General features: G+C 43.4%; 1 protein-coding gene across 5 annotated transcripts in view; it reads left to right on the top strand.

Annotated features, from left to right (window-relative positions):
• MBNL3 (muscleblind like splicing regulator 3) overlaps positions 1–27851 on the top strand; it is a 98527-nt gene that overhangs the window by 12976 nt on the left and 57700 nt on the right. For 4 of the 5 annotated variants that reach the window (XM_056859373.1, XM_056859374.1, XM_056859375.1 and 1 more), the window contains exon 1: positions 18790–18963. The exons of the other annotated variant lie outside the window; for it this stretch is intronic. In XM_056859373.1, coding sequence (XP_056715351.1) covers positions 18790–18963 — 174 coding nt within the window. Of the gene's footprint in view, positions 1–18789; positions 18964–27851 lie in introns of those variants that run through there. 5 annotated transcript variants of the gene reach the window in all.

Here is a 27851-nt window from a genome sequence, read left to right on the forward strand (position 1 = left end):
CTGTTCATATTTCCTTCATGTGATCTTTTGGAAGAAATAAGCATTTACCTCACTTGAGTGAACCAGCTCTTCAGTTTTGCCAAAATAGGGCTGCCAACTGTTCTTACTGGCTGTTGCTCTTGTGCTTTTAACAGCAGCGTGAAGTGCAGAGGTGAGTAGAAGATTGTGTTTATCTCACTGGCTAATTTATGCAAATGTAGCTGCTGTTAACAGAAAAAGGAACAAGCTGGATCATTTTATTCTGATCAGATGGCAACCCAACTTCTGAGTGAGAATAACAGCTTGCTGTCTAGAATGCAGAACAGAGGCGCTTGACAATTCCCCCACAAAATGCACTTCTATATTTTCAAGAAAACTCCAAACTCTTTAGAGTTAGTCTTTGGCAAGCTTGCACTTTCTGTCCCTAACTAAATTTGAATATATTTAAAGACTTGCCAAAATTAGATTCTTTGGAGTTGCTAAATTAGTGTTTGTACATCGAGCGATAAAAGTGTATCTGACAGTCAGAGGGCCAGCTCTGAGAAGCCTTAGCTGGAGACAGTATGTGTTCGCTGCCCTCGAGGTAAAGGATTAAGCTCTCGGGTAAAAGATCGAGGTCAGGTCTAGACTGAGGAGTAGTCTGTGGAATCCAGCCAAAGGGTAAGAGGGATGTGGCAGTCCTGTTGACTTAGCAGAGATGCAGCTGACATCTGTATGTCAAGTTTGATTAAAAGAGAACAAAAATGTGGATGGGAGGATAGCTAGCTCTGTAGAACAAAGATAGCTACATGAATCAGGGATTTCCCTCAGTGTCTCTGATGCACCCCGATCCTTCTGAGCTTCTCAGTCCCTACAGTAGAGGCTGACTTTTCTCTGTCCATTCCCACCCCCTCAATTGGAAAAATGACTTCCCACCCACCTGACGTTCAAGAAACGTCCAGATTCCAATTTCCTACACTCTTCATTTGATATTTATGTGTCAGACCCTGGAAGCCAAAAACAACAGCCTCAGGTTTCATAAACCATCACATGTATGACTCACAGGACATAATCCATAGATCCACACTGGACATCTGCTTACTGCTGTGTGCACTGTGAACAAGCAGAGCGGCAGGCTGGGGGTTGGTGGGGGTTGCTGGTGATTGCAGCTTTTGGAAGGGAGTATGTGCAGTCTGTCCCATCTTCTCCCCTTCACAAGTGCTGGTTGGGTACAACTTCTAAAATAGTGGCTACAAGACTCTGAGCCAAGTTTGAATGCCACCTCCACTGCAATCTCTTTGGTGGTCTTTGATAAGTCTCTCTCTGTATGTCCCTCAGCTCCTTCTCTACAACATGGGAATGCTATTAGTGAACTACCTTACAAGTCTGTTGTCAAAAAACATGAAGATAATGAACATAGCATGCTTTGAATACGCTACAGCTGAGACAATTTCACTTTTTGTAATAAATAAGATTATATTGTAGATCTGCTTTATATGGGGCCATATTCTATCAGTCAGTCTAAATTTGTATTGCACTTCCCTTATATGTACTCTGTATACTTAATACAAACTGCAGTGAAGCTGGTTCCTACCCCCAAAAGGCCGTGACCAACTTCCTTCCTCCCCCCATGTATTAATAGTTTTTTTCCATTTCATATTAAAAAACAGTTTAATACAATGCATTTATTCATTTGTATACTTATGCATATGTGCTAGTGTTTCCATTCCCTGATTAGCCTGGTAACAAGTTCTCAAATCAGGTTGCATGTCAACAAATAATGAAACACAGATAAGATCCTATTAAAAAAACAGTGAATTCGCAAGTCAAAACGGATAGCTAAGTGCTGCCTTCCAAAGGAGCAGAAGACAGACGCTGTGTGTCCTAAGCAGGCATTTAAAAGCCTTTCCACAAAGGAAGGATCTTTCAACTCCTTTGAAGTCCAGCAGAGAATCAACTAGTCGCTAGGCAAACTGTCCTGGAAGCATCCCTATTGTGCATGTCACAGCCACTTAGGAAGGATGACATACAAAATAGATGTCTTTTGCTCTTATTCATGGAAAATAGGTCTGTCCATCTCGATTAGCTGTGATAGCTCAATGGGATGTCCAGGCAGTGTAAAGGGGATGACATGACAAACCCCAGTTTCGCAGTTTTTGGAGACTGCAATTTTCTGAGTTTGAGGTCACCCAGATTCAAAACAGTTTCCGATATTTGCTGGGGAGGGAGGTGGAATGGAATTTCTGAAAATGGTCCATAAAGGCTTTAGCCCATTGTGGAGGCTGTAGCCCATAAAGGCTCTAGCCCATCCCCAGCATCTCCAGATACAGGATCTCAGGGTCCCTGAGTATGATTAGAAGGCAGTTTTGCTGAAGCTAAGCAGCATGGGATTGGTCAGGGTGGGAGCCTTCTTGTGAACTCCACGTATATAACTTTGAATCACATGATGGAAGAATATTGGGGTATAAATGAAGTAATAAATAAAGCCACTGCACTCAGAGTAGACAGTATTGAGCTAGATGGACCATGTACCAAGTTCATATATTCCGTTTCTGAAGTGCAACTATAGAGAAGGCACTTTCTCTGGCAACTGCCCATCTACCTTCAAAGAGCAGGGGCACGTGGGCAGGTTTGTGTGGAAGTCTTGAAGATTCCATGCTCCCCAGCCATTCAAGATGTGCCAGCTCTTTAAACTGTGCTTGGAAAACTGATGGGAAGCAAGCACAGTTTACTCAGGTTTGAAGTATGTTCCCAATGGCTCATTCCAAACAAAAGTCAACAGCCATTTTCTGGAATGGCAGACTACCTGCCATATTTTTTAGTCTCCTTTTTCCTCCGAGGAGCTTAGGACAATGCACATGGTTGTCCCTTCTGGTTTATTCTCACAATAACCCTGAAAAGTAGGCTAAGCTGAGAGAGAATGATTGACCCAAAGTTATAGAGAGCTGAGTGGGGATGTGAACTGATGTCCTTCCCATGCCTAGTCCAACTACTGCACCATATTGGTTGACGTTTCTGAACATTCTTCATGGGCACTGCAGAATTCAAGCCTGGATATAACAAGTGTGTGGATAACATATTTCATGTCACTTCTATCCAAAAGAGAGCCAAGCTGGCAAAAAGTACTTTTATGTAAATCTGCCACCTGAACATGCAGTCAGAAGGCGAAACCTCCAAAATGCAGGCAAGAATTCAGGCTCACTGGTTTTGGATCTTATTGGCTGCTACAATTTTAGCTAAACTGACGAGTACAGATACACAGAGGACAGTGATATCAATTTGATACCAGTTTAATTGCTGTGGCTTTCCTCAAAGAATCCTTCAATTGTAGTCTGATTGAAGCTGCTAAGATTACTCTGTTAGAAAATGGAGTACCAACCTCACAGAATGGCAAATCAGTTCCCCTTATGGCTTATGCAAACTGTTCTGTTATTCCCCCCTCCCCCGATGTATAACCTCTTCAGAGTCAACAGAAGTTTTAGAAAAAATGTTCTGGCTGAGTACAGATTTGTGGGGTATAACATTTTCTAAAACTTGAACATTTTCTAGAGCTTTATATTTTGCAGAAAAAAATCCACTTGAGAAAATTCATTGTTTTATAACAGTGAATGGATGCCTTTGCCAATACAATGTTAAGCAAGCTCATATAATATTAAGCAAGCTCATGGGCAGTTTCAAAGTTGTAAATAATGTTTTGTTTTGTTTTGTTTGGTGAAAGTTATAAATTCACCTGATTAGCTTTCATTCTGATTTGACCCACAGAACCAAAATTCTTATTTATAGGTCTCTTCTCACATGGAGGGAGCAATATTGTAATTCCTAATCTGATATTGAACTATCTAGTAATGCAAGTGATAAAGTGTCCCAGTGACCTCCAGGATGAGAATTAAATTCTGCGGTATAATCAGGGAGCAGACAACCATGTCCACAGTACATCATGCACTGTTCTTTGGGTGTGCTAAAATTGTGACATCAGTTTTCAGTGTCTTTGGGTTCCACCCACTGTAAATTTAAACAACATGGGGGTATCATCTTTAAGCTCTACAAGAATTGTCCCAATAGAACAAAAATCATGTAAAGTTTTGTATGTTTGAATATGACATTTAAACCACACTTGATTTGTGTTTTTCCTAATCAAATATTTCAATTCAAGCCTTTTTTTTTCCTTTTTTTTTTTTGCTATTGGGATGTCAAACTAACATAAAGTGCCTTTTAAACATGCATACAAAATATGTCAAAATAAACATTCTACATCAGATAACACTCTATTTAGGACATTGGATAATTTTCTGGAAAATTTTTCATTTGTAATTTTTCTGGGAAACCCACATTGGTGCCATCATATCCGGACACAACATTTGCACAAATAAACAACACTGCATGTAGATATGGAGTGCAGCTTACGGGGTTACACAGATAGCTGGGGAATCAAACTGGAGAAGACGAGTAGAATAAAAAATACTTAACCAGGCACTCAAGGTAAAACTTGTGCAACCATGCCTTTTGCAGCAGATAAAGCAAGGTCTGCCTGACCTTGGCAGCTGTACAAGGCAGCCGTTGCATAAGAATGAATTGTGTTTTAGTATACTGGAGAAATTGTTCAGGAACAAATCTACTTCTCTTTGGTACCAAGATGCTATTGGCTTGCCCCCCTCTTATTTTACAATCTGAAGCTTGCATATAGACTCCGAATACTTCTGCAGAAAAAGACTCGTTCTTTTATGATGGTGAAATGTATCTGTCGGTCTTTGGGTTGCAAGATCAGAATTTAAAAGTGAGGAGCACTGGGACCCTTGGCAGCTGAAATAAGAGACATCTGTTATGTTTTGACCCCGTAAAATGTGGACATAACTTATTGAGATCAGCAAAGATAAAGGTTCTCTGAAAGATTATTGATCTTGCATCACATTGCACAGCTGCAAAGGAGTGTTGGATGTGCTCTGAGGTACACAATGCTGAGGTCCAGCAGGCCCCATGTGAATTGGGAGTCAGTGTAGTGTAGTTAAGAGTTTTGGCTAGAATCCAGGACACCCAGGTTTAAATCCCCACTCTTCCATCAAAGCTTGCTGGGTGACCTTGGGCCAATTACACATTCTCAGCCTAACCTACTGTCAGAGTGCATAGTATTAAGCTGGAAGGCCCAATGATCAGCTTGGGTATAAGGCACAGGTTTGCTACATCTTTAGCCGAATTGGTACATCTTTAGCTGAACTACATCCTCACTGTGAGGATAAAGTGAAGGGGAGGTGAACCATGTAAGCCATTTGGGCTTTCAGTAGAGAGAAAGGCAACATATAAATGAAGGAAATACATAAATAAATTGTCCTTTAAGGTGCGCTCCAAGGTCATCTAAAGAGTGATCTAGTTCAGTTAGAGATGTACCAAATCTGTGCCTTATACCAAATCTGATCATTGGGCCTTCTAGCTTAATACTGTGTACTCTGCTAGTGGCTGCCTTGGGTCTTAGGCAAAGAAAGATATTTCCTGTTCCCTGAGATTCTTTAATTGGAGGTGTTAGGGACTGAACCAGGGACCTTTCTGCACTCAAAGCAGATACTCTGCCACTCAGCCACAGGCCCTTTTCAGAAAAATAAACTCCATGTGGGAAAGACTTCCCAGGAACTGGAGAGTTTGAAAAACCCTTTAGAATAAGAATTGCCTTTTTAATAACTACAGGACATTGAGCCATACTGGTTTGTCTGCCCCTGCCAGAAATCTGATTCAAGATAAATTTTCCAGACTCCTGTCCAGTGAGGCATTACTAACAGAGAGAAGCTTCTTCCTATTATTATTATTTTTTTGCATGCCCCAGTAGTGTCATAAGCGTCCTTTCCGAAGAGCTCTGTGAAAAACAAATGTTTAGCTTTCATCTGATAAGGAGAGGTCTGCATTTCAGGGAGGAAGAGATAACAGAATGAGCTGATAGAAAAAATACAAGGGTCAAGGGAGAATTCCTTTCTCCCCCCCCAAACCCAGCCTAGCCATTTTTCAGAACTTTGTCCCACTTCTCTTATTTTTATAAGGTTCCTTCTTTCCCAGAGCTGTCCCAGTTTCCTTATTTTTATTAGGTTCCTTCTCCCCTCCTGAGTCTTACATCCTGTAGTAACAGAGTTTCATAGGAAACCCATATTTCAGTTGTTAACAAGAGGGCCATAGCTGGATATTTTGATTGCAGTCTGCCCAAATATAGTCCATTCTTTGCTTTGTTGCTTTTTTTCTGCCTCCCTGGCTGACACACAATCAGTACCCAGAAAGAGTAGTAGTTTGTGATAAGGCAGTTTTTCTGATTTTTACTATGGAAAACAGGTGAAAATGCAGAGTTAACAACATAGGCCTATAACCTGGGATGAGGCATATGGAGGAGTGCTGTCTTCCACATGAAATCTGCCTGGGAATTAAAAAAGTACAAGTGGGGGGCCTGCAGGGACTTGTGGGGGGCATCTCTTTTTCTCCTGCCCCACTTTCCCTTCCTTGAAAGCCCCATAGACTCTCCCTTTTTCTGCTTCCTTCTCTTCTTCCCATCCACCAGCCAACCTACTTTTATCTCCCCCAATCAGTGTTCCCTCTTTCCCTACCCCTGGCAGCCTCTCCCTGCAAAAGGTTTGGCAGAGTTGCATAGTGGGGCCCAATTGCATACTGGGGAATCCCTTGGACTTGCAAGGGGCATCTCAGTTTCCCTGTATCCCCCTCCCCACACTATTTCCTCCTCCTGGCAGCCCCCATATCCTCACTTTTCCCTGCTTCCTTCTCTCCTTCCCATCTGTCCACCCATCTTGTTATATTTATTATGTTTACTACATCTATACCCCACCATTTTCCACAATGTAAACCCAAAGCAACTTATGTCATTCTTTTCTATTTTATCTTCACAACAAACCTGTCAGGTAAGTAAGGCTGAGAGCGTGCGACTGGTCCAAGGTCACCCAGCAAGCTTCTATAGCAGAGTGGGGATTCAGACCTGGGTCCCCCAGGTCCTGTTCTAACACTCTACCACTACGTAACACTGTTTGTCATGTGGTGGCTGCTGTTGAACAGAAGAGAGCAGCTGGGCCTGAATGAGCCATGGAACTCGCATGGTATCAAGTCACCTGGCCTTGCCCCAATGAATCCTCCATCAAAGGCCAAAACAGCCCTGGAAGAGGCCCTACCCTGCCCCCTTGCTCTTTTCTGACAGCAACCAAGGCTTCAACTGGCAATGCTGTTGTGGTTGCCTAGCTACTGCCGCTGAGGGCATTCAAAGGTACAGCTGCTGCTTCTACTATTTTGGGGGTTTGTTCTCCTATGAGCATTCATACATCCCCAGAAGGTACAGCAAAAAGTAATCTTGAGGTCAGCCATTTCTTGGCAAAATCATCCTGAAAGTTTTCTCAACCTCCATTCAGTAGTACTGTCAACTTTAATGGCAACCACCATAGTTTCTATAGGAAATCTGATTATTGTTCAAAAACTTGGGATTTCTGATTTTTCTGCAAACCTGGGTTGTAGAAAAAAATTCCTTGTCTGTTCTTGGCTCCAGTCTCTAGATTTAAGTATCCACAGGTTTGGCCACATTGAAATTTAGATATATTCATGTTATGATTTGAGGTTCTTCTTCCTGTATTCACCCATCTTCAGAGGTTAGGCAGGTGGCTACTGGCCTTTTCTGTGTTGGCACCTCTGCTTTGGAACTCCCTTCCCAGGAAAGTGAGCCTGGCGTCATTATTGATGTAATTTTGACATCAGGCTAAGAATGTCCTGTCTAGTGTGCTTTTAATAGCCCTGAATGTTTCATGATTCATGTTCTTCTGGCTGAAAATTGAATTTGTGTTACGGGCTTGATTTCATCCTGTTTTAATGATATGGCTCTTTTTTAAATGCTTTGAGCAAACTGGAGGACTTCTAAAGTTGGAGGGAGGGATAATTATTTTAAAATAAATTAATCTGTCTTTCAAGTACAAGTGGTGAAATGCATCATTAGTACAACAGGATGGTCAAATGTGTATATACACTCTACATATGCACAAAGTCAGTGAATGTGGTGTCCAGGCTTGGAGAAGCAACAAACATTTGGAGCATCAAGTGCAGACGTCTGGAAAGATAAGGAGCCAGAGGCCTTAAATAAATACCTGGACTGAGAGGCAACTGCAGAGGGAGCATTTGTCCTCCATCCCCTGCTTTTATGTCTTCTGAGGCATCTGGCTGGCCACTGTTGGACTAGATGGACCATTGATCTGGTCCTGCATGGTCTCGTCTCCCCTCACTGTTGAGTACTGCAGTTGTGTACTCCAGTACCTGCATGCAGAATTGTAGCTTGTAGCAACTGAAGAATGGGTGTGGCAGAAGGACTTGTGAGTATAGATTTTCCTTCTTTAGCTAGAGATACCAACTATTATCCTATTTCACATATCCAGGAGCTGAACACTGAGAGTAAGTTCCCAGGGCTCATCCTCCAGTCAGATGAAATTATGCCTGTTTTTCTCATTTAGTGACTTAACAGGTACGAGAGCTGAGTTCCAAGATCAGAGTACTTCGTTTCTCAGGATGGTCCCTTTTATACAGGAAAGTCTTGCAGGACTTGTCCAGATAAATGTTAAAGTATTAAGCAAAACATTTTTTTAGAAACGTAATGAATGGAAGGTGCAATTCTAATAATTGAAGAATGCAATATTTTTTAAAAAGCAGGTCAGTATATCATTGCCAGTGCTGTCTTGCACCTCCCAAGTTTTTGAACAATAATCAGATTTCCTATAGAAACTATGGTGCATGCAATTAAAGTTGACAGTACTACTGAATGGAGGTTGAGAAAACTTTCAGGATGATTTTGGCAAGAAATGGCCAGCACCAACCTCAAGACGACTTTTTGCTGTACCTTCTGGGGATGTATGAATGCTCATAGGAGATCAAACCTAATATGTAAAATGATCCATGAATTCAGCATCTCTATGTGCTGTTTTTACTTAAGCAACGATAGCTAATATGTTAAAGGACCAAGATGTGCCCTATAAATCAAGCAAGTCCTTGAAAGTTATTGGCCCCACAGAAAGCTTCACTAGCTTGCCCCCCACATACCTATGAACCGCTGAAGCTGCCCTGTCAGGTTATTGGTCCATCTAACTCAGTATTGTCTTCCCCTATGGCTGGCAGCTCCCTAGTTATTCAGGCAGAGAAAGACCTTTCCCTATAACTGCTTCTTGAGATGCTTTAACTAGAGATGCCTAAGGCTGAACATGGAATATACAAAGCATGTTCTCTGCCACTGAGCCAACACCCCCCCCTGCTGCCACCATATCTGTGCTATTCAGTTGTGACATATGGATAGCTTTAAAAGTAACAACAAATAAAAGCAACTTTGGTTATAACATTGTCATTTGACAGGAGCAGGGCTCTTTCTGTGGTGACCCCAGTGCTATGACATGTAGGCTTCCTCAGGGAGTCCATGAGTTGTTCCCTGGGCAAGTAAAGAATTTTTTTTATTTTGCTGGTGGTTTGGGAATTAGCTGGAATACTTTTATGCTGTTTTTATATTATTTTAAATTATATATTGTAATTGTATATACCTTGTATTGGTAGGGTCTCCCCCTTTTATTGGAATTGGCCTAGCTAATAGACAAATCCAGCAAGAGGAATTTACAAGCCATTCTGCCTTATGGTTTCTATTAGCCAAGTTTCTCTTCCCAAACATGCCACAACACCCACCCACCCTTTGCACATTAATTAAAAGTGCAAATTGCTTGTGAATCTTCTTTGGGCTGCCTCTTAGAACATGCAAATATCCAGTAAAGAAGGAGCTCCACCCATGCTTATGTGCTTCCTGTTACTATGCTCCAGATCTGAAAATGACTCAAATGAGACAATGAATTCCAGTGAGTTTTTGCTTGATGTCTGAAGAGGCTCTGTAATGGAGACTTTTCAGACTTTCCTTTTTTGTCCTGGAGAATAGTTTAGATCACTTGGTTTTTCACTGCACTTTAGGTCGTAAACAAATGTTTAAAATGTGGAATTTCCTGCGGGATAAAAGTTTTTGTTTTCTGACTGGCTGCCCTCCTCCTGGAACTCATGCATTGAACAGCTTGTTTATTGACCCTTACAAATGGTAATGTTTTCAGTCATTTTTGGTCTGCTAAGTACCTATGGTTTGATGCTTGCTTTCGATAGACTAATCTGTTTTAATCAATATATCAAATTTTCAATCTGGCCCCATCTATAAATATTTAAATCTGGAGATTGGGGCCATGAACAGACAAGACAGACCGTTCCAGGGCAGTTTTGGCTTTTGTTGGAGAAGTCCTTGGCTCTTTACTGTTCAACAGCAGCCACCACATGAAAGCCAGTGTGGTGTAGTGTTTAGAGCAGGGGTGGGGAACCTCAGGCCCGGGGCCGTATGCGGCCCCCGAGGACATTTTTTGTGGCCCTCGGGAGCTCCGGGGCCCTGCTGCAGAGGCGGGGCGCAGGGCGGCCCTCCTAGAGGGTGTTCCTGGTGCCACGGCTTACAGCGGAGCTGCGGCGCCCTTTGGACCTCCTCTCGCCGACTGTCGGCTGTTGAGCAGCGAGAGGGAGGGGGAAAGAGGCTGGCGGCTCCCGGCGGCAGAGCATGCATACAGGAGCCGATTGGGCTTTGGGGGGGGGGGGGCTTTTGTGGACTCTGGGGAGGAGAGGGCATTGAGACTGGGGCCCTGTCGCGCGGGGCTCTGTGCGCCACCAGGTGTGTGTGTGGGCAGGGGAGGGTGGGGCCCGGTCGCGCGGGGCCAGTGTGTGTGTGGGGGGGGAAGGCTTTTCTCTCTTTTCTTCCTTTTTCTGTCACTCTTTCTCCTTTCTCTCCCTCTCTTTCTCCCTCTTTTTCTGTCTTTTTCTTTGTCTCCCTCTTTTTCTGTCTTTTTCTTTGTCTCCCTCCGTCCTTTTCTTTCTTTCTCCCTCTCTCTCCATTTCTTTCTCCCTTTCTCCCTCTCACCCTTTTCCTCTTTCTCTGTTTTCCTTCCTCCCTTGCCGATTGACTGTGGGCTGCGCCCCCCTGGCACCTTGTTTGCTTGGCTGCCCTTCCGCCTGGGAGGGGGGAGTGGGCGCACCCTGCAGGCATTCTCTGTGTGGCCTTCCCTGGGGTTGCCAACCTCCAGATGGTGGCTGGAGACCTGGCAACCCTAGCCTCTTCCCCCCCACCGGGAGATCTACACCTGGTATGGCCCCTGAATGATGTCATAAATGTGCAAATGGCCCTTGGCAGGAAAAAGTTCCCCACCCCTGGTTTAGAGTGAAAGACTAGGACCTGAGGGACCCTGGTCCAAATCCCCACTCAACTATGCTGCTCACTGGATGACCTTGGCCCAGTCAAATACTCCCAGTCTAACTTACCTTTCAGAGGTGTTATGAGGATAAAATGGAGGAGAGAAGAATGACATATGCTGCTTTGGGTCCCCATTATGGGATAACAAATAAATAAGATGGGGAGGGAGATAAAAGGTTGGTTGTCTGGTGGGGGTGGGGAGGTAAAAAGGAAGCAAGGAAAGGGGAGAGGATATGGGGGCTTCCAGAAAGAGAGAAAAAGGAAATAATGTGGGGAAGGAGTTATGGGGGAACTATTACTTAGTACTGACATAGTGCTTTCAGTATTCAAAGTGCGTCATGTGTGAGATCACTTTATAAGTCGGGTATTGGCAAATTTACATTACTCTTCTTTTTTTCCTGTGATGAACTCATCCCCCAAAAAACATTTGAAGCAAAAAAATATGTCCATAACTTAGTGATGCTTCCCTTTTCCCTTCACCTCGTGTGTTCGCTACTGCTGCTTCAGAGTGAAGAAGGATGCAGATAGTTTTCAAAGGGCGTTGGTAATGTAGCATTCCTCAGAGACTGGCAAACCAGACTGGTGGCCAACGCTTCTGGATGTCAGCAGTATCTGGAGTGAACATACAGCACGTTTGAGCTACAGCTGTGGCAAGTGATCTGATTTCTCAGGTCTGGCCTTGGTTGCATATCCTGAGCTGCAGTTGACTCTTTGCCACACAGGCATGCTTTTGGCACCACCTGCCTGTGAATAGATCTTTCTTGGACACTTCTCAGACGCATGCAGGAAGGCACAAGTCTTTTTATGGGGAGCCAGCTTGAACAAAAGTGTTTTTATTACCCCTAAGCTGCCAAAGGTCTACCTTAAATTAAGTAAACTTTCCCCCGGTGGGGGGAGTGTCCGGGTACAGAATGTTCATGAAGAAAAATATTCCAAATGTCTAATCAGGCACACAGAGTGTTTGCTTTAATATAATAGCTCCTTTGGTTTAACTTGAAAGAGGAATGCATTTTCCTCTAATTGAGATAGTGAGAGAGAGCGCAAGAGAGCTTAGACATGCAAAGAGGAGAAGCTGTTTAACAGTCAGCGATTGTTGCCTCTCGCCACAGACATCGTATATAATTTCCAACTGCCCTTCAGCATACAGGCACCATTTTGAGGTCCTGACACACGTGGGTTTGAAACCTCGGATTTAAAGAGTTGCAGTGAAATGCATCTGGGCCACAACTGGTGCTCGTGACCAGTAAATAAGCACTCTCACCCCAAACCTCATTAACTTGTTGAGTTTCAGAGAGTGTAGAATCCTCAATCCAAATGGTAATGGTGGGGAGAAGGAATTAAATTGTATTGTTCTTGAGAATGTGTGTGTTTTAAGTACCGTCAGGTCGCTTCCGACTCATGGCGACCCTATGAATCAACGTCCTCCAAAGTGTCCTATCCTTAACAACCTTGCTCAGATCTTGCAAATTGAGGGGCGTGGCTTCCTTTATAGAGTCAATCCATCTCTTGTTGGATCTGCATTCCATAATGGAGCAAAACCAGGGGTCAGTGACTTTTCTGTCTCTGAGTTTCCCTGACCATTGGTTGATCTCTGCTGTGATATTACAGAAGGAAAGTAGAAATGGAGAAAACTGGGCTGAGGAGGATGAAAGTGGGGGGAGGGAGGATTATGGATGTCATGGAACTAACAAAACATTGATCAAAAGAGTACAGGAAGCCGTGGACACAGGACCACAGACTATCTAGGAGATAAATAATGAAAGGAGGGGGGCAACGGGGGGATGGTTGGAGGAATGAGGAAGAAGGAGGATTTACTCTGACTAGTGATGAACTGTCAGACTTCCTTGAATTGTGTCCAAAACCTTACTTGTTTTTCAAATTCTGAACATTTTAGCTTTAGAGAGGAGAGGATGGAGAGGATGCCATGATATTGGAGACAAAAACATTCATATTGCCTATATCTAAATGCAAAATGTGCATTATGGGTTGTATGGAAGTTCTTATTTGTAAGACATTGTTTTCAGAAACATACTATCTGCATGTTGTTAAAAACAAGTGCAGCCCTCTTCCTTTGTCACCTGGGTGGAGCTTTTCTTCCTGAATGGGGTCAATGCCCCAGGAAATATGATGTGTGTATCCCCCACCTCCCCACCCCCACACTCTGCATTGTTTTGAGCCCAAGGTGAGGGAGGATGTCTCTAGCTGGCTGCCTGGTGAAAAATGCCATGAAATCCATTAACCACTGCAAAGTGTGCATGTGCACTTGTGTGGCTGCATAGGGATTAGTGATGGGGAAATGAAATTAAGACGGGCTTTGACTGCCTATGGAGTGGGCTTCTGCTCTGCCTGCCTCTGGGTCCCATCTTAGACTCAGCAGCATCTTTAATGTGACCTTTAGTCTTCAGGCTGATGTTTGTGTCTATTGACTGAGTCTCTTGGGAGCCAGATGGGCGCATTTAGCATGGGTCCACGCTTTCTAGCCACCTACATTTATTCTGAAAATGCTTCCCTCAACTAGGCACGGATTAAGCACTTTTTGGTTTGTGCCTTTTGCTTTGTGTTAAGATTTGGTTTGTCATGTTGCTTTAATGACTTTGTTGTTTTGTTTTGGGCCTTCAGCCCAGGTTTTGGAGCAGATTACCAAGTCTGCAAGGCAGGCACATGTCAAACTTTATACATGGGCCTTTAAAATACACTGGTCCAAACTGAGCTGTTTAATTTTTTGTGTTCATAATATTTAGCATCGCATGTCTCTGTTAATTACATGCATTGTTAGGACAGCTATTAAGAGCTGTGTGGTCCTGTGGAAAAGGTTTTGGATGTGCATCTGTCAGGCTTAGGTTCGAAGATGGCTATAGTCCTGCTGAGTTTCATTTGCCAGTTGAAGGCAGTCTGTGTTAATGGCCTAGAGCCATGAGTGGCCATAGAATTCAGATAACAAGCCATGGTCAACCCAGTTAGGGACTACCTAGTGAACAATCTGTTCTGAGGATGGGAGAGTAAGACAAGGACATGGGTGAGCGAGTTGCTACCTGTGAAGCTCATTGGGTGACCTTAAACCTGGAAGGGTGGGGTAAAAATGGAGTGCATAGATAGGAACAAGGGTTGGGCAGCGTTCAACAGCAGTTGAGGTAACATGTAGGAAAATGGTTGTGGCCTGCTCAGGAAGTAGTTCTACAGGACAGGGGTCAGCAGTGGCCAACATCTGTCTTGGAGGTTGTGCCATGCTGAGTGGCAATAATATTACATCAGAGCCTTGTGCCGTTGGTGAAACTTCTAGTTCAAGAGCCCCCCATCTTTCCCATTGGGAGGCCAGGGGCGAATATCAGTCGCTTTTTTCCAAATGGGAATGTTAATGATCTGTCATCCTCCAAGGTACCTTGGGTGGTATATATGGTACTCTTGTCCTCTGGTTTATCCTCCCAATAACCCTATGAAGTAGGTTAACTGAGAGAGAATGACTGGGCCAAAGTCACTTTGTGGCAGAGCTGGCATTTGAACACCACTCTTTCTAGTCCTAGAATGGCGTTCTAGCCACTGGGTCTACTTTATGGGCTTATTGACTGAGATAAGATTAAAAGGTTTCCTGCTCTGGTCCTTGTAGGATACAGTGACCTATGTAGATGAAGAAACAAAAATTTTAACTGAAAGAGGGAATTCAGTTAGCATGTAAAATGCTTTGGTTGAAAGGGACCTTTAAGGGGTAGCCTTAAATTAGCCCATCTCCGTACACTGATTGATGTGGCAAATTTAGGCTAATAGTAGCCAGGTGATGTAGCAGAGATGTAACAGAAGCTTGCTTTCCATTAAAGCCTCTTGCTTGGAAGAATGTTCTTAGACTCCCGATAAAAGCCATCCTGTCTTCTTTCAATTGGGTTGGCGTGATTCCTAAGAAAATTCCATGTTGTCCTCGCCCGTCCACAGCCTGCATGAGCTTGTTTGTGGGGCTGTGCCCTGCTTGTTCCGAGCTGTCGGTTACAATGTCGGTTCCACGCCATCAGCTCCTCTGGTGCTGATTGGAAGAAGGCAGCCCAGGAGCTCCAAATTCAAATTGGGATGTTTGCTGAACTGTTAATGGAAGTGACTGTTGTGTTGTGTCCAAAGTTGTTGTGTTTTTTAAAAAAATCTTTCATTGTGTAAGTAACACAGACAAATGGTAACCAGATAAACAATAAGAAGGGCTGCAATGCAAGCCATCATTCCAACAGTCACAGAGGATTTATTTATTTTTTCAAATTTATAGCCCGCCCTCATTTCCAGCAAGCCAGGCTGAGGGCGGGCAACCTGTAGGATAAATCAGCCTTGATTCAGAATTAGCATATTACAAGTGGGGGACCTGCAACGACTTGCAGGAGACATATCATTTCCCCCTGTATCCCCTCCCCCACTATTTTATCTTTCCCTTCCCTGACAGCCCCCCATAGCCTCTTCCCGCTTCCTTCTCTCCTTCCTGCCCACCAGCCAGCCTACATTTATCTGCCCTCCCGTACCTTCAGCTTTCCCTGCTTCCCTCCACTGGAGCCTTTCCCTGGGAAAAGTCTAGCCAGATGTATGGTGGCCACCACCACCAGGCCAAGTTGTGTGGGTAATGAGTGGTCACAGCTGGATCTGTCATCAGTGAGTCCTCTGCCATCAGGGGACATGACAGGGAAGAGGGGTGGGACCTTTTCCAGGGTTGTTTGGCCTCCAAGTCCACCCCTCCCCCCAATGTTTTACTTTACAGACCCCAAGGTTCGAAAGGCTCAGCAATATTGTTGGGGTTGTCTAGTAACCTCCAAAATGGCAGCTGAGAGCTCATATCCTCTATGGCATGGTTCAGAATTAGATATATGATAATTAGATACATGATATTCAACTAAATAGAAAGTCAACTGAGTTTGATGTGTGTGTTTTTTCATGGCCAAAGTTATTCTGAAAGTAGCAATATTCTGCAGGCCAAAACATGAGTCTGTGGTGTAACTAGAACCTTGATCACTGAGGTTTAGCATTCCATAACGAAAACATAAGGTGTCACTGTAATACTGTCATGTCACTGTAGTAGTCTTCCCCTTCTCTAAGCATTTGCTCTAGAACCTTGGTGAACAACTAGTTTGTCCAGGTTCTGCTGTCCAAAAGTGGATAGTCTCCTTGGCCCATCTTCTGGGCGGAGCTGAAAAGACTGTCTTATTTCTGTCATAGTCTCCCTACCCCCCACCCCCAAAAATTCTATAGGAGGCCACTGGTAGTAAATCAAAACATAAACTCATCTCACGAACTATGGCATCCCCATTCATCTTGGTTGATTCAGCTAACTGTGCGTGCTTTTTTTTTTGGCAGTCTTACAAGACCTATATTAAAACAATTTTCGTGATGGTAGACAAGTATTGTCCCATTTTTAGAGCAGGCACTGCTTCCCCATCAGCAGTTTGGGGATGCTTTGCTCATCTGCTTCTTTCTTTCTCAAAGGAACTCCTTGACTGAAATAATACAACTGGTCAGAAATCCCAGTAATTGGAGATGCTACAAAGTACAGCTGTAAACAAGAGTTATTTTTTAAAAAGAAAAGGAATCTTCCTCCTGTTTCACTGGCAGCCTTCTCTTGACTTCATCAGGACAAGAAACCCTTTCCAGCAAAAGCTTGTGCCTGCAGTTATCCTGTGTGCATCATTCTTAGCAAGCAGTGGGTTAAACATAATTCATGACGGGCATGTAGCAGTTAATGGGTGAGACAGAGCTGAGCCTGTGGCAGTTCCTTTTGCTTGAGTTCTTTGTACATGAAACAGGCAATATCTAGGCTTCCATTTGCTAACCTTTGCTTGATAGGGGGAAAGAAATCTTCCACCCTTTAGACCTAAATATACAAAACACTTCTTCCCTCCCAGGATTTATAGTATGTTGAAAAGAACAGAAGGGGAGTTAATTTATCCTTTGTCTGCTGAGGCCAAGGTACCCCACCCAGTTTTCTGTCGAGCTGCGTTCTGATCATGGCATGCTGCCACCACCCATTCCGGGTTACAAGAGGAGTGCGGTAGAGAGGGTTTGGGCGGGGGAAGTGGGGGGGTGAGAAAACCGATAGTTCCTTCTCGCACCCTAGCCTTGCCAATGAAAGTGTCTCATGGTGCTAAGGGATTTGTGGCATAAGATAAGCTTAGTGCCACATTTTCCCGGTGCCAGTCGTGTACTCAGAAAGGAGCCCGTGCTGGTTTCTTCTTGTTTGAAACCCGGAGACACATCATGGATACACCAGAGGCCGGCCGTCGCGACGCCAGGCGGAGGCATTTTCTGTGCAGTGGGCGCTGAAAAGAAAGAAAGAGAGAGAGAGAAAGCAAGGGAGAATGTCTGCCAGAATTAGATCAATATGAAACAATCTTTGTTATTGGATGGCTGCCCAGACTTTCTGCTGCAACGGTAAATGTAATTGGTTGCTTCCTCCTACCATGCGCAACTCCGTGTAGGAAATGCCCTTCTTTTCTCTCTCTCTCGCTCTCTCTTAAAAAAAAAAAATCTACAATGGCTGACTTGAGTACACCGCACTGTCAGTATCTGGAGATTTCTTGTTAAAATGAATTTCTGGTTTCTTCTCCAAGCAAAAGCTGGAAGCCAGGGGTGGAGATTGCTTTGGCTTAGCTGATTCTGTTTCTTCTTTCCTGCAGGTTGCTGAAAAGTGCCTTCCTTGAAGCCGCCGCCACCGCTGCTTGGATTTCTGTCTAGGGCTTTGCCTCGCTTGCTTTTAAATATATATATCTCTATACATATATATTCACTCCCCTCCAACTTTTTTTTTTTAAATTTGGCGTTTGCTTGCAGTTCACACCCTAATAGCAACTCATCCATCTGGGGTTGGTTGGTTGGTTTTTTCCCCCTTCCCCTTATACGCTCAATTTTCTCAGCCATCACCCCCTCCTGATTATGTTGCAAACTCTATTTTAAAAGAAAAAGGAAATCCTTCCTCTCGTTTTAATACTTGCAACTCCATCAATTTGTAGACGCAAGAAGGAGTCAGAACGTTTGGAGTTCTTCCCCCTCCAACATCAAGATCATCCCACAACTGGAGCATTGCCAGCAGCTTTTTTGTTTGTTTTCTTGTTTTGGGTGAGAATAACTGAAACCAGTAACTGGAGAGCACAGAATCCCTTGAAAAAGTCTGCCAGTTATTTTGAAATAATAATTTCGGCAGTGGCACAAAATATTATATACATATACATATATATATATATATATAAAAATATATACACACACACATATATATATATATATAAAACATTTCTATTTTAACTTTGACAATTGCACTTTTAGGAGCTGGCCTCTAATTTAATTTTTCAGTTAATTCTGATGAGATTTCTATTTTATGATTGGCTTTATGTTAATCCTTGTTTTCAACAAACACAGTTTGAGTTTAATGGAAACCTAAGTGCTGAGAAGAGAAATTTTACCAAAGCAACAAGTTAGTTATTTCTTCACTTTTTAAAAACCTTTTTTTTACCCTTCCCCCCTCTTAAAATCATCAGCACTGTTCTCCTAAAGAAGGGTGCAGTTGCTTGCATTTTCATTTTTTTTCTTTTTTGGGGTGTGCGTGCTTTTTTAAAAAAAAAAACATGGCTATGAACGTTTCTTTGGTTCGTGATACAAAATGGCTGACCTTAGAAGTATGTCGAGAATTTCAGAGAGGTACTTGTTCTCGGTCTGACACAGAGTGCAAGTTTGCTCACCCGTCACGGAGTTGCCATGTGGAAAATGGACGAGTTATCGCCTGCTTTGACTCCCTCAAGGTAAGGCTTGCCTTAACACCTGTCTTGCTGGATCTTACTGTGTTAGACTGCATTAAGACTGCATTGCTTGCTTCATCAGTCATTTGGCTGATTTATCCAAACGTAGGACAGGAAGAATTTCCTTTGCCAGCATACATCTGTCTCCGCCCAGTGGCGTTGGGGGCCATAGCTCTGTGGTACAGCGTGTGCTTTGCATGCAAAAGGTCTTGGCATCTCTATTCAGAAGGCTTTCTGGGAGCAGGGCTTGCAAAGGCCTCTGTCTGATACCTTTCAGAGCCTCCGCTAATCAGAGCGGATAACATTGAGGGCAAAATGGACTAGTGGATTGACTTGGTAGAAGATGGGCTCATAGGTAGAGAAAATGTGTGAGAGTATGCCTACCCTAGTTCACACTAAATTTTTACATAGTGATTAAGAGTGTTCAGTTTGCTTCACATACATTGTCTTGCTACTCCATAAGAAAGCTCTGTAAAGTAAGTGAGTAATCCCTCTTCAGGAGGCTGAGGCAAAGAGGCAATAGCTTGCCTGAAGTTGCTAAAACTGTATTTGGCTGTAGCAAAACTTGAATTAGAACTTTGTGGGCCCTTCAGAGAAGAGAGCTTAATTTGTGGAGGACTGATCTATTTGCTGTATTTTTATTTTGCCTAAGGTGCTCAGGGTATAGTATACATGGGGGCTGTCCTACTTTTGTTCTCCCAGCTATCCTGTGAATATGGCCAGGCTGAGAGAATGTGGCTGACCCGAGGTCACCTAGTTTGTTTGCTTCATGGATTTGAACCCAGTTCTTTCTGAATCAGTTTCAGCCTCTATCTCGCACTGGCTACATTGAGTCCGGTCTGGATTTAAATATATACCTTCTCAAGTGTGTTTCAGGGTGTGCAGTGTATTCTCAGAGCCGGTGTAGTGGTTAAGAGCGGTGGTTTGGAGCGGTGGTCTGGAGAACCGGGCTTGATTCCCAGCTCCTCCACATTAGCGGCAGAGGCTAATCTGGTGAACTGGATTTGTTTCCCCACTCCTCCACATGAAGCCAGCTGGGTGACCTTGGGCTAGTCACAGCTCTCTCAGCCCCACCTACCTCACAGGGTGTGTGCTGTGGGGAGGAGAAGGGATGGTGATTGTAAGCCGGTTTGAGTCTCCCTTAAGTGGTAGAGAAAGTTGGCATATAAAAACCAACTCTTCTTCTTTAATGCTGGGTACCACAAAGAAACCTAGATATCTTCACGCTTCTCTTTGTCCTGAGTGGCTTTGAGCAATTTCACAGATGGATTAGGCAATATTAATGTGATCCTCCTTTCTGCTCCTGATTTGGATGTGTTAGTGGACTCTTTTGGTGTTGCATGTGGCACTCCAGTCTGGGCAGTGGACAGAATACTGGGTCCTGGGCCACCATGGCTCATAATTTCACCTGCTGCAGGCGGTTTGTCATAGTTTCCTTCCATTTTCAGTCTCGCCCAGCTGAGGTCAGGGTGCATGGCCCTCATGGTTACCGCACTTGTATTCCCACCGATGTATTAAGAGTTTGAAAACGTTATAAAAATACTGTTCGCACTTTGTTTGGCCCCTTTAGCTGTGAAGACGTCTTCCAACCATTTATAAGCCGTGGTATCCAAAAACCCTTTTAAACCGATGCTTTTTATAACATTTTCAAACTCTTAATACATCGCTGGGAATACAAAGTGCGGTAACCCCCCTAGTCTCCCAAGGCGGGCTGAATAGCCCAGCCATTCCTTAAGTGGGATTCTCCTTACTTTCCCTCCCCAAATCACTGAAATCCTTTTACTATTATTCAGCCTCAAGAGACTAGAACCTTTCTTTTGTAATGAAAGTTTACCCTCTTCTTACAAGCTGCTTGTAAGAGTTTCTATTCCTGTTCACCGGCTATCCCCCTGCTTTGTTACTGAGATAGCACTGAGAACAATCCTTTCTTTTTTGTAGTGTTTAATGGATTGGGAGTACTTCATTTCATTGTGTTTATCTGTGTTCTTGTTTAGATTGGATTATTCCCCCCCCCCCCGAAAAAAAAATTTCTTAGAAATAAAGGGGTCTGTGGAAAGAAATAGGTCTGGAGGTCTGCCAGAAGGACTCATGAAGTCCTTCAGCCATCCATAAATCAGTCTCTCTTAATTTTGCTTATCTCATTTCTTGCCGGTATTTGGTTGTGCTTGAAAAGGAGAGCTCATTGTGTAGACAATAAAGGAAAACTATGTAATTAGGCACAGTTTGAAGGTTTTGTCTCCCACCGGCCTAACCAGAAGTTCATTCAGTGGGACTAGAAGCAGTAGGAAGGTGCTGACTTTCAGAAGATGGGGAGGAAAAACCTCAGCCCAGAGAGGATCAAGGAGAATATTTGCATATCACAATTATCTTCCTGCTTTTCTGGGAAGCATCGAATTGGTTTCCTTCAACTCTTCTGCTTTGCTTTCTTGAGGATTGCTAGTCAGATTGCCAGTCAGGGCAGGGCCTGGAGGAAGACAGTAGGGGCAGCTGGAGGAAGACAGTAGGGGCAGCTCTGCTGATGTGGTCCTAAATTACATCTTGTGAGGGGAAGGGAAACCTGTGTGGTAAGAGTCTTAGGTCCTTGAGAATCAGTTGATCTATGTCATCTGAGACACTAGAAAGAGAATCAAGGTCTGGGTGAAGTTATAGCTTTCACCCCTATGGAGAAATGAAGAAGAAATGTGGAGGTCAGAAAATCTAGTTGCTGAGATCAGCAGAGATGAGGTTTGAGATGAGGAAAACAACTTAGCGATGACTGTAGGACAGATCTTTAGTAATGGCAAAATTTTGTCAAAATCAAGGGAGCCATTTTAAAGAATTTGAGCATTCTTGCTAGCTTACCTGGAATTTGAGCAGGGATACACCTTGAGGCCGTCTTAGTGGAAGGGATATGGGAGGTAGAATTGAAAGGGCTAAGCTGTTTGCTGGCTGTCATTCAAGTGTGGCTGGTTTTTCCGGAAGTAGACACAGCATTATTGCTTTTCAGGTGGAAAAACTTTGAACGCTTAGAAACGTACAAGCCTTACTCAGCTTAGCCGCCTTCGCTTGCAAGGAGAGAATTGGAGTGTACAGAGATTTGACCTAAATTATGTGCATGGTCAAACCCTTGTTGACCCTACAATCAGGAATGTAGCTTTAGAAAACTATATATGATGCAGAATTTATTCAGATTTAAGCTGAATAAATACATAAACTGATTAAATCAAATGAATTTGGATAGGTTTGGTTAGAATTACCCGTACTCAGTTTTGTAAGAAGGCGTGTGCATGAGATAGAAGTAATTGCCTACTGCCAGCCTTGTTATCTGTGAGGTGCCAAGATAAAAACACTTTATTCCTCTGAGCATATGATGGATTGATGATTTTTACTGTTCCTCTAACAAAAATTTTATTTTGGATTTTTAGATGGTTAATTTGGATTGGCGTGTTAATTGGTTTTACTGTTGTGAGCTGTCTTGATAGCAGAAATAGCTTTCCCCTCACAGCTGAAGAACACAATCGGCTGAGAAGTTCTCCCACACACACGTCACATTAATTAATATATTTATATCCTGCTTCCTTCCCAATCAACAGGACTCAAAGAAGTGTACATAAATTTAAAAGCAAATATATTAACAGCAAAAAATATAGAAGGAAGCAGGCCACAATCTTCACGCATGGGCTACCTAAAGCACAATGAAAAAGGTCTGCTTGACAGAGCCTGTGAAACCTTAATTTATCCCATTTTTGCATAGGAAAAAAATAGGTACAAAAGCAGATCACAGCAATTAAAAACGGGTATGTTTTCAAATAATACAAATAGAAGCTAATATTGTTAATTAAAATAGAATATTTTATATTATGTCCAGGTATGGTGGAATATTCCTGGCTGTTGTCTATCTACCATTTGGCAATGCTAATGGCATTTTGATAGCTAGAAGGAGGGCAAGCTAGAGCAACATCCAGGCTTGATGGAAGGATGCCTGGCTGTTGCCTCTTCCCCTTCTGGGAAGGAGAAAAGAAATGAATAGAACAGGACCACAGTTTCAAATAGACTGTTGCAGAAGAGGCAATCTGTGCTCTGATTTGCTTTTGTTTTTGGAAAAACTCTTAAACCCGGTTTGTGCTGGGAAAGGGAGGGGTAGATTATCGTGAATTAGTTCTTTTGTGTTGTACTGTCGAAAATTGCTTCCGTCTTCACTTGGATGTTTTATATATGTGAATATGTATTTTCTGGTCAGTGACCGTAATAACAATAAAAGTAAAGAGGGCGGGATAGAAACCTAATTTTAAAACAAATAAATTAACTGAAATTGGCACAGGGCACTAAGAATGCTTGCATGTGTGCCAGTTAAGGTACCAGATTTTAGCCTGAAATAGTTGTCCCTCTACTTTGTGTGTGTGGTTTCTCTGGAGGTAGTTTGTCACAAGAGAGCCAGGATAGTGTGGTGGTTAAGAGAGGCAGACTTTAATCTGGAGAACTGGGTTCGATTCCCCACTCCTCCGCACGAAGCCTGCTGGGTAGGGTTGCCAGGTCCCTCTTCACCACCGGCGGGAGGTTTTTGGGGTGGAGCCTGAGGAGGGTGGGGTTTGGGGAGGGGAAGGACTTCAGTGCCATAGAGCCCAATTGCCAAAGTGGCCATTTTCTCCAGGTGAAATGATTTCTATCAGCTGGAGGTTAGTTGTAATAGCAGGAGATCTCCAGCTACTACCTGGAGGTTGGCAACCCTACTGCTGGGTGATCTTGTGCCAGTCACAGTTCTCTCAGAACTCTCTCAGCCCACACAGAGGCAAACGTCTCTTGCCTTGAAAACCTTATGAGGTCACCTTATGTCAGCTGTGACTTGACGGCACAGACACAAAATTTGCCAAAAGATACAGGAGGCAGAGCTTTGCTCTCCTTAACATGGATTCAATAGCCAGTTCCCAGCTCCTTGAACTAAAGTCATTTTGTTGCTGTTTAAATAATAATAATTTTTGTTTTGTTTTGCTGTGACCTTGACGACTTTGAACCATGGCCAGCAGAAGCACAAATATTTTGGATAAGATTTAACGTTTGTATTGCTTTTATAACTCATCAGTGAAATATTTTGATTGAGGATCCAGTTTGAGTCCAGTAAGGGTCACTTCCAACATAGTGACCAAACTAGTTTGTTTAATCCCGGAACATGTTAGTTTTCTTTCACTGATTTCTTATTTGGAAACGGTTGTACCTGACCCACCAAGGAGGACTTACGGAACAGCATTAGGTAGATTTTGTTCTTGTTTTTGGATTTTTCTTGCAGAGGGGCATTCTGGGTCTTTTGGCGTGGAAATCTTCAGGGGAGGGGATTATGGGATGTGTGTTGCTTGTAATGGATGCCTGGTTGCACTTGCCATCTGATGGGAAAAGCAGACAGCTGCTCAGAGATCTCTATGTCTACGCGAAAAAAACCAGTGGCAATTATGACAGTGCAACCCTCCGTCATGTTTCAGATCATGTTTCAACCTGGTAGAGCTGTGCAATTAAGGTGACTGAACTGACAGTGATCCTTAAAAGCGCACACAGCAAATGGGAGGAAAGCAGGATCAGGTGACAATATTTAATTGTAGTGAGTCTGCAGCATTCTAGGTCAGTATTTCCCAGAGTGGTGGTAGCTGATGGATGTTTCCCTCCCCGCTTCTGCACTAGAAGTAGAAGCACATTTCACATTTGCACCCCCCCCAAAAAAAACATGCTTTGTTGTATGAAAGAGCACATATTCAGAAGAGTTCCATGTGCATCTGCATGAGCTTTTGCTCTGAGCGTAACAACAGCATTTGTATGGAGTATGCAGAGTGCTTCACATTCCTTACAACAACCTTGTGAAGTAAGCCAGTATACTACCTCAGGCCTGATTGGATGGATACAAGCCCGCAGTAGAGATATATCAGGGTAGCTTCCTCTGAGGGTATGTAATTATGTTGTGTCTCTGTCAGGAGTGATTGAATCACACATACCCCTGGTGCAGAGAGAGATGAATACAGAGTTGCAGACACCTCTGTATGAGTGGATATTTTGGGCTCCTAGTAACCTTTGCATTATTTAATTACTGTACCTCTTGCAGTACACCAGAGTGCAAACTGCTGCTCTGGGTAAAGTTGGGGAGAAATCTTGATGTCCGTTTTATGTGTGTACAGATCCTCATTATTATCTCAGTGAAAAAGCCATTAGTAGCCATTAATGAATGTTAATAGCTCTTAGGAAAGAGATCGGCTGCTCAGGCATGCCAATCAATTTTGTTTTAGCAGGCATAGCATATTTGTTAAGAGGCTGAGCTGTGAACTGGATGTCAGTTTTAAATTTCATATTAGCCCCAAACTCACTCTGTAGCTATAGAAGAGCTGCTTTATCTCAGCACAAGGCAGTGTCTGGATGTTGGTAGTGCTGGCTAGCCCTTACAGGGCTGTTGTAAGAATTACTGTGATGATATGTATGTGATGCTCTGGAACACTGAAAGCCGTATAAGGATTCTAAGTGCACCCAGCCCTGAATGTGAAAGAATAAAGTATGGAAATATTCTTTACTTTTCTCTGTGGCATATCCATGTTTTGATAGTCTACCATTTTGGACAGTACAGTTCTTATGGCCTTAGAGCATCAGCTTGCTGTGTAAGAGTTAAATTGAGAGAGTTCCTTTATCTGTCACATTTATATGTTGTACAAGGAACTCGGAGCAGTATATGCGATTCTTTCCTCCCATTTTATCCTCATAACAACATTGTGAAATATGACAAGGGAGAGAGAAGCCCGAAGTCATCCTGTTAGCTGCATGGCAAAATGGAGATTTGAACCCAGGTTTCCTTGGATCTAGTCCAGCCCTCTAAACATTGCACATTACACTGATTCAGTATCTTACTCTAGATTTTTTTTTTTGTCAAAGAGACATAGAAAAGTCTCTGTAGTGCAAAAGCTTAGAGTTGGAAGTAGCCCTTCCGGAAGATGTAGCTCAGTGGTCCCAAAAGTGGCATATCCCAGTGTCCAAATGCTTCCTGATTCTTGGGGATAAAGTCCAAAGGGTCTGATTGGAACAGAAAAAAACTTTGGATCATTCCCTACGAGCTGCCTGACTAGCACCACACTGAGTTCACCCTGGGCAGATGCCTCAGAACTTGTGCCTCCTTGGCTTGCTTGGCCATGGACACAGACTTTCTTACATCTCTTGTCTTAGAAACCCCTCTCTGTGGGCACTCACACAAAGAGCAGAAACCAAAGAGCATCTCTTCTTCAAACTATACAGCTGATTCTGGCTTTCCAACGTATCATCAGTATAGCGGGTTCCCAAACTGTGCACCACGGAGCACTTGGTGCTCCACGAAACATCTCCTAGTGCTCCATGAAGAGATTGGAAAGAAAATACTACTGTCATTCAGTTTAGTATATAGGTGCTAGGTGAAAATTAGTGCTCCGTGACAAATTTCTCCCTGAAAAGTGCTCCATGACTCAAAAAGTTTGGGAACCACTGTTTAGAAGAACCCAAGGGACATCACCTTTGCACCTGTGCCTACTTGGATTTAAGTGCCTGTGTAGTAGGAGGGCACTTGGCTTGGAACTGACCAACATTTTGTGGAACCTCCAGCAACTTATGATTGGTCATACCCCCTTGTGGTAGTAGCCATTTTGTGATTAGTCTCACCAGCTGTGGCAGCCATTTCATGGAGGTGTCTAAAATTCCAGTACCGCCTGCAGGCTCAACAAGGTTGGGGAATCCTGATGTAGCTGATACAGCCATGTCAAACAGGTCTTGCAAAATGAAGAAAGAACGGGGCAGAGTGTTGTTCTTGCATGTGAGGAATTTAAGTCTTTGCTCAGCCATGAAACGTCTGTTCTGATTTGAAGTGCGCTCTATCTCTCAATCTGGCATCCCTCACAGCGTTGCTTTGAAGATAAATTAATAAGGAACGGGTATCTTGTCCTGGATATTCTGGATGAGCAGAACTACATATTATAAGGTGTGTGGAGCTGCCAGTGAAAATGGTGGTCCTGTGCAATTCCCTCACCTCCCTTTTTAAATGTGTGGCACTACTGACCTTGTGCCCTGACATCATTATGCTGAGCATTTTTCTGCTGCTGGCAGCCGAGGAAGTGTAGGATGAGCTGAGACACACAGCAAAGTTGTGTGGGATGCAAGGCAATTTGTTTGACGCACTATGATGCAGGAAGAGGGGAAATCAACACAGGACTGCCATTTTTGCTGGCAGCCCTGTGTTACTTATATAACACACATCTTTGCTCTCACAAATATCCACAGGATTCAAGATCTGGTGCTCCCTTGAACTAAGAAAAAGATGTAAAAGAATCTCACATAGTGGGGAGCTATGTTAGACAGACAGACAACCTTTATTCGGTATATAACCAGCAAAGGGGAGCTATGCTAGAAGCCACTCATAGCCTGAACGAGATTGGGCACAAGTCAGATAGATCTGATAGAATCTTTGATTTTCTTGGAGAGGTGTTTTTCTATGTATAGATAGCTGGATATCAGTTCCTTGCAACCTATATTCTCTGCACATTTGCAGCTGGCCCTTGTTGCTGGAGGGGGTGTTCTGGGGACAAGCTTGCAAACTAAGAAGGGAAAATTACCATCGCACCGAGCTAGAAGCGACATGAATATTTCAGGAGCTCTCTGCTGTTACACACGCTATCGCATGCTTTGCACGTAGCATGCATGTTGTGCTTTTCTGCCAACTTGCTCCAATGGGTTTGCCTCCACCACATGGATCTGGCGTGTGCTTATGCAACTTGGAACGCAAAATGGCGTTTTGATCCATTTGATGCAATTGTTGGTAAAATATCTGAGCACTGAGAAACATCTGATGTTAGATGACTCGATACAGTTTTGTCAATCTCTGCTTCAGTGGTGATGCTCGGTGATGCTTACACCAGCGCTCCTTG

This window comes from Euleptes europaea, chromosome 13 (genome assembly GCF_029931775.1).
Source record: "Euleptes europaea isolate rEulEur1 chromosome 13, rEulEur1.hap1, whole genome shotgun sequence".
NCBI classification, from domain to species: Eukaryota; Metazoa; Chordata; class Lepidosauria; order Squamata; family Sphaerodactylidae; genus Euleptes; species Euleptes europaea.